This window comes from Petromyzon marinus, chromosome 72 (genome assembly GCF_048934315.1).
Source record: "Petromyzon marinus isolate PM22_M1 ecotype Great Lakes invasive population chromosome 72, UKy_Petmar_22M1.pri1.0, whole genome shotgun sequence".
NCBI lineage: Eukaryota > Metazoa > Chordata > Hyperoartia > Petromyzontiformes > Petromyzontidae > Petromyzon > Petromyzon marinus.
In genome coordinates this window covers 4,433,856-4,440,774 of record NC_133738.1, presented here as the reverse complement: position 1 = coordinate 4,440,774, position 6,919 = coordinate 4,433,856, and the positions used below count along the sequence as shown (strand labels likewise).

General features: G+C 47.7%; 1 protein-coding gene across 2 annotated transcripts; it reads right to left on the bottom strand.

Annotated features, from left to right (window-relative positions):
• Positions 1-340: 340 nt before the first annotated feature.
• On the bottom strand, positions 341-5,333 carry LOC116957349 (lamprin 0.9-like). 2 transcript variants are annotated; one of them, XM_076055699.1, is made up of 7 exons: positions 5,297-5,333; positions 4,960-5,103; positions 4,094-4,150; positions 3,923-3,997; positions 3,652-3,696; positions 2,986-3,028; positions 341-1,757 (listed from the first exon to the last, which is right to left on the bottom strand). In XM_076055699.1, exons 1-5 carry the CDS (start codon positions 5,316-5,318, stop codon positions 3,662-3,664), a joined length of 333 nt encoding a protein of 110 aa, XP_075911814.1. In that variant the 5' UTR covers positions 5,319-5,333; the 3' UTR covers positions 341-1,757; positions 2,986-3,028; positions 3,652-3,661. The 2 variants fall into 2 exon arrangements, with proteins under 2 accessions (XP_075911814.1, XP_075911815.1); XM_076055700.1 differs by lacking the exon at positions 4,094-4,150.
• Between the last annotated feature and the right edge of the window lie 1,586 nt (positions 5,334-6,919).

The window sequence follows — 6,919 nt, the reverse complement described above, 5'->3', positions numbered from 1 at the left end:
ACAGACTGTAGGGGCAAGTGCTGTTAGCGAGCACCTATGAAGGCCAGAACGGTACACGAGGGGGTGGGTGGCCAGCACCACGCCCGACCGCCTTTGTCTCCCTAGTGGCGATGTTTACACACCGCACCAGGTACTCATTTGAGGCTGAGTCGACCTAGGGGAGGCCCGGGACCGGTTCACATAATCGTCACTGGTGTTGGCCGTGAGCGGGAATCGAACCCGGGTCGCCAGGTTCATAGCGCAGCACGCTAACCGCTACACTATCGCTCCCCACGCGTTCGCACGTACACACACACACGCGGGGTCGTTTGTTTACGACACAATGGAATGCATAAGGGCGGCGAGTACAGATTTTTTTTATTTTAATCGGGAACACAGAAAAAAAGACGTTGCACAGAATATATCCACCCAAGTCGCGTCCGATCCATCCAGGACTTAACAACCTTTCACAAACTATCACACATACACCTGTCCTATCTCATCGGCCAAGTAATTCAATCGTGAAGCCACTCGTTACATAACAACATCCGTTATTGAGTTCCCCGGCCAATGAAATTGTAAGCGTGAGTGAACTCACTCCGGGAGCTGTTAGTGACACTTGGCGTTAGCAGACGCACAAAATTTCAACCAGACCACTATCAAACGTTTTTGGTGGCCAAAGTCGACCGGACCTTTGACCCGCAACAATCTCGAATTCTTGGGGTAGAATCTTTAATGTGTGCTCACTTTTAGACCCGATTAAAAGAAAACTCTGGAACTGACGAGAACTAAATAACGATAGGCATACACTCAGTGCGGGGAGAAGGGGGGCACACATGGAGATCGGGGGATTTGGGAAGCCGGGGCTTACAGCTGAGAGTAACTGCTGCGCTAAGGTGACCCCGTGTTAAACGGTGGTAACATCGTGAATTAGGCCTAAGGTTTTTCCACCGTGATGGTATCGACTTGCCGTAAAATGATGCCAGATATTGTTCGTGTATGAACATTTTTTTCTGTGAATCAAACGCCCGTCGGCATTGCACCCACCATTCCAATCCAGCTGAATTCTTGTTGGTTAATTACAAGTTCCATTATAATTATTTTTTTTTACAGATATATATATCTTTTCGTTAACGTTAACAGCTTTTATCAAAGTGTAATTTCAGCCGCCCGGTTGATTCACTCCCCCTGATTGAAGAATCAGAAGCAGTGTGCGTGCTCCCCTCAACACCAGATTTAGATTATTTTTTTAAAGATTAATGCCAGGGTTCGTTTTGAAATATATATATTAAATTTTTGGCTATTCGTGGTATATTTAGTTTTTTCCAGGTCGTGTTAATTCATCGTCGTTTGTGTTAATGCCGAGAAGATCAGAAAAACGTTACGGACAGACGCCGGCACACCCGCCTACTCATTAGCGTCGCACACTCACTCTGACACACGCTCGTATACTCACTCACGCGCTCAAGGGCTTGATTTTCACCAAGTTGGCATAGGATTAGGTGGAGTCAGGAACTTAACGAACGGCGAAAATAAACCATCACGCCGATGATAAGAATTTGTGTGAGAGTCAAGGACTTGGGTAGGATGGGTGGGTCAGTCGGTATGAATGGGCAGGTATGGGGAGGGGAGTAGGTGGTGAACCTATGCCCCTGTTTGTGGGTGGTGGTTGGCGGCGGTTGTCCATAACGTTCGTCAAGTCACTTCTTCACCGGAGCCTTGGGTCGCTTCCGCAGACACCACTTCTGGTTGAAGTGACTGCAGACGGGGATGCAGGGCTGGGCACGGACGAGCAAGCATCACGGATCGTTAAGTTGTACTCAGAAAACACAGTCAGCCTTTCTGGGCCAGCATTATCAATCATCCATTTGTGAGTTGAGCCCCACAAAAAAGATCGGACCAAACCTGTCCCTCTAAGAACGCTTTAAGGACCCTCCACCACTGGAGCTATACACTTTCAAATCATGTAGATTGACAACTAATTTCTCTAGAAGAGCTTTTGTGTTCAGTTGGTTGACCTTCCCCAGCACTTCCGTATGTTTCCAAAAAAGTTCAACATAAACATAGTACGTATCCCCTTTCCCTCAATTCCGCAACCCCGATCACTACCCCCCCTCACAATGTCTCACTGAAATCGACTCAGGTTTAGCCCGGAGTTTTTTGCTAATTCCTGCAGCCGGCAAAACACTAAATTGGCATTCTCTTAAACAAACAAACAAAAACGTCCATCCCCTGTGTTTGGTGGAATGGGTGGGGCCTAACGATAAAGGGGGTGGGGCCTGCAGAGGGGCGGGGCCCCCGGGGGGAGAAAAACAAAAAAGTAACTTCGCAATCAGAGGAGAAATGCGTCAACCACGCACCTCCCTGTTGATCTAAGAAAATGAAAGCATCGCGTCGGATGTTTTGCGGAAGGCAGCACGAATTTAACGCCTCAAGCACGGACCAACTCGTGCCTATAGAACAAATCAACGCAATGAGGCGGGATATCTTCTTTGGTTCTTTCGGTAAAGTCACCACCACGTAGAATGAGAATAAAATAATAAATTGATAAAATAAAGTAACACAATAATATTCTCACGACGTTTCGGCCACAACACAAGCGGCCTTCATCAGGTGAAGGGGGCGAGACTGTCTGGTAGGACAGCGCTGGAGTGAAAGAGCCACGTTCAGATCACGGCCTTTAAGCTTAGAGTCGCGGCATCTCTTCAGAAAGGTGAGAGACTCGATTAGTTGAGCCTTCTTATCCCGAAGTCTGTTGAATGATCTTAAGGATGTGTGGAATCCCTACCCCGTAGAGGCGGTTAAATTTCGATTTAAAGCTTTCGTGACTGCAATGATTCATCTTCTTTGGTTCTTTCGGTAAAGTCACTACGTAGAATGAGAATAAAATAATAAATTGATAAAATAAAATAACACAATAATATTCTCACGACGTTTCGGCCACAACACAAGCGGCCTTCATCAGGTGAAGGGGCGAGACTGTCTGGTAGGAGGCGGGATAGTTACCTGGGTGCGGCAGGCCAACGATCGCCTAGCAATTCTCCTGCCACTGTGCACGGACAGACAAACACGCACGCATGGCACATTTAGACAGCAACAACAACAACACCAGCAACAACAACAGCCCCTGTCGAATCACCACTCAAGTGATAGTGACGTCACAATGGGGCCTTTACCAGGCTGCGTGCACGTTGGCGGGGTCAGGTGATGTGTGGGAGGCACACTCGCTGCTGGCAGGTCATGGTCACAAACCGAGCTGCTATGCACTCGGCTGACTGAGATGACTTGCAGGTGTGCTCATCACTGTGTTAACTTTGCCACATTTTTTATCGATCCGATGGCTCTGCTCATTGTTGTGAGCGTTGGCCCTCTGTTGTTGTTGATGTTGTTGGGAGGGGAGACAATAACCTTCATGTGTTCTCTAATCCACTGTGTGTCACTCCACTGTGTCGAGACATGTGCACCTCCACCAATCCACCCAGGATCGGTAGAGTCTTGAGAAGGTTATACTCTATTCGGGATCTATTGGCAGTTATTTTGCCAAGTCTTAGGAACCTCCGCAGATGTTTGTGGGTTTCTCTAAGTGTATGGACGTCTGGGTACGTGTATGGGTCTCGATAAGTGTTATGGGTCTCTGCGTGAGCCTATGGTGTCTCTACGACCTTCACTCACCGGTGATGACCTAGATGGCACCAACAAAAGGCGCCAACGGGGCAGCTGCATACACATCACACATCGCAAGCAAAGATTAACGGATATTTACGTGCTTGTTACAGAATAATACTGAACACGGTGGACTTTGTTTCAAGGAAATGACGGCACCAACAGTCAGCCACCACAGTTATCAAAACACGCACTAAACACACACACACTCCGTAGCCGTGTAAATGAGGGAACATTAATGCACCGGGAATTTGCCGGTCGGGACAAAAGGAACCCTCACCGATTTTGCCCTTCACCACGTGGGGAGCCACAACACCGGCGCCAAGGCCCAGGGGGTAGCCGAGTCCGCCGAGGGCTGCAAACAACACACAGCAGGGATTTATAATTTGATTCAAACATTTAGGTAGGGGTGGCGGGCACATGCAAGCTCATGCACATGCAGCATACCCACCGCTGTGATAGGGGGCCGCATGGTATCCGAGCCCACCGTAAGGGTGAACGAGCCCAGCTGCCAGGGAAAGACAGTTCCTTGTACTGGTAGGAACGTAGTTGTAAACTGAGTGTACCAGCGTGCAATAGATTAATGTGTCCGTCCGTCCGTCCCCTTTCAATACTTTAACGAAATAAAATCTCGTGCTGTTGGGTGTAAAAAAAAATTCCAATGTTTCTACCAGCCCACCCTGCAGGGACCTGTTTTAATGCGCGGGGGGCAGTAGGTTCGACGTGGGATTGACGAGGGATAGATGTGAAACGGTAGTTGAGATGTTAACTACCTCGTCTGGTATACAAGGAGCGTGTGGGTTCGATCCCGACCCAGACGATGCCTGCTTGTGTATTTGGAGTTTGTGTGTTCTCTCCCGTGGTGGTCGCGTGGATTTTTACATGGTTTGTATTTCACCTCCACATTTAGAAACATGCGTTCAGAGTGTTTGCCTGATTTAATTGTCCACGTGGTAAGACACTTCGTTGGGCTATCATTTGTGGCCAGGTCGCTTCTGAAAAATAGCTGCATATCTTTGTGGGCCTACCAAACCGCTCTGCTTTGACTGGCACAGTCCAGACGGGTCGAATGGGCGTGGCTGTCTGAAGTGCTGAAGTTCGTTTAGGGAGCAGCTGAGCCTAACTGACCGGGTGGCTCCGCCATAGAGCTGAGCAGCTCGCAAGTACACATAGTAGGGAAGATCAACAGTGGCTTTGTCATGTGGATCAACTCGCCCCTTGCCATAGGAGTGTGGAATTTCCAATGCTAATTTGACCACGACTTTTTTGGTATGAGAGGTTGAGTGTGTGGCATAAGGGGGGGGGGGAATCTCTTACCTGCATGGTGCGTGTAGACTCCTCCAAGAGCCGCTCCGGGATAGCCTAGACCACCATAGCCTAGACCAGCAACGCCCAGACCAGCAACGCCCAGACCTCCATAGCCCAGGCCTCCATAGCCAAGGCCTCCATAGCCCAGGCCTCCTGTAATAGCGAAAGGGAATAGAATAGAAAATGTGGGTTCAGGCTCTGTCATGTGTTGCATATTGATATTCAAGAGCCGAATGGATCACAGGGCTATACCAAATAAATAAACTATGATGAACTATGAACTATGATAAATGTAGTACAGGATTATTCGTGAGACTGATGTGAGTGAGATGTGCCAACGACTTACCCACTATGAGTTGTCCATGCATGGGTTAACGAAGAGACATAGGGAGGTAGGGAGACATTGTTAAAACAAAAACACGTTCATATGCGCACACAAATGAGTGTTTATGTGCATCTAAGAATGTGTGAGTGATTGTGAGTGGGTGCATGAAAATGTGTGTGAGTGTTAGGATGTGAGCGAGTATGTATGCATGAGAAGTGTGCGTGTTGGTCTGTGGCAACATTTGAAGCATTAAGATTCTGCCGCCTACTGGATTATGCTGCCTTCTGGACTATGCTTTCATTTCTTTGAAGGGTTCCTCCTTTATATGGGTTGTGTTTGTGTTTTAAACATGTCGCCATTTATTTTAGAGTTACAGATTTGTCTTTTTTCTTTAATTGGAGGTGACTTATTTGGGCTTTCTGATCATGCCCCGTCGCCCACTTGTCTATGTAGACCATGCAACACGATACCTAAAATCGCCTTAGAGCAATATAATATACGATATGCCTCTGCCACTATGTTGAACATCTTTCGCACCCTACATAACCAACCGTGTTAATCGGAGGTTCGAGCCATCATAACAGCACTAATTGGGCACTCGATGGATTGACATTTTTACAATGCACTGGCAACAGCACTGTTTAGACCGTTTAGCGTTGTGATTCAGTGAGTGAGTGTAGTGGTTCTGAGTTGTGATGAACTTCACTCACCCACAGGGTGGCCCAGATATCCCGTAGACAAAGTGCTCACTGTCTGCTTGCCAATGACAGCTGTGGCAAGGCAGAGACACGCACGCAACACAAATAGACACAGAGACAAAAACAATCCCCTTCATAGCCTACATAGCATGTTGGGGCAAGTGATGTTAGATGGCATAGCGGCCAGCCGCCTTTGTCTCCCCACTGTTGATGTTTATACACTGACCCATACAATTATTTTTAATGCTGAGTCAAGGAAAGGCCCAGTACCAGTTCAAAAATTCGCCACCGTTATTAGATGTGGGCGGAAATCGAACTCAGGTAACCGTGTTCATAACACAGTGCGCTAAACACTACACCACACTGCTCCTACAAAGATTCTCCCTGTAGTCTTAACAAACTGTTGAGGCAAGTGTCGTTCTCGAGTAACAATTATTGAGGCAAGTAGTGACACACAAGCGGGTGGATGGCCAGCACCACAGATACAAAAAGATAAAGACAGCCATAGATGCGTGCACACGGACACACAAACAGATGCACAGACTTAATCTTTTTTTTTACCAGGTAAGGCCGACTGAGCTATGTAACTCTTTTTTAGAACCGCAGAACCGACCTGGTCACGAATGATAAGCTGAACAAAGTGGCTGATGTGGAAATGTATAGCAGCAGCCAAAGACTCTAAACACATGTTTCTGAATGCGGAGGGGGAAATTAGAGAAACTGAATAAAAATCATCGCCGCCACCACAGAGACTCGCACAGAGGCATACATTGACACACAAAGTCCGACGCAGACTCGCACTCACAGAGATCGTCAGATAGACAGACAAAGATGCACACGCAGAGATTCCATCCAGCTTACGCGTCGCAGTGGCGAGGTGAAGGAGGGCCAGGACGAGCAGAGCTTGGATAGCGGCGGCCATTTTTCTTTAAGGGTTTTCTACTTT

Bases quoted from the DNA above. Each gene is read 5' to 3' on its own strand.
- LOC116957349 (XM_076055699.1), bottom strand. From the start codon at position 5,318: ATGCATGGACAACTCATAGTGG. The intron at 5,104-5,296 runs GTAAGTCGTTGG...TCGCTATTACAG, and splicing joins GCATGGACAACTCATAGTGG to GAGGCCTGGGCTATGGAGGC. The intron at 3,697-3,922 runs GTGAGGGTTCCT...ATGTGTATGCAG, and splicing joins CGTGGTGAAGGGCAAAATCG to CTGCCCCGTTGGCGCCTTTT.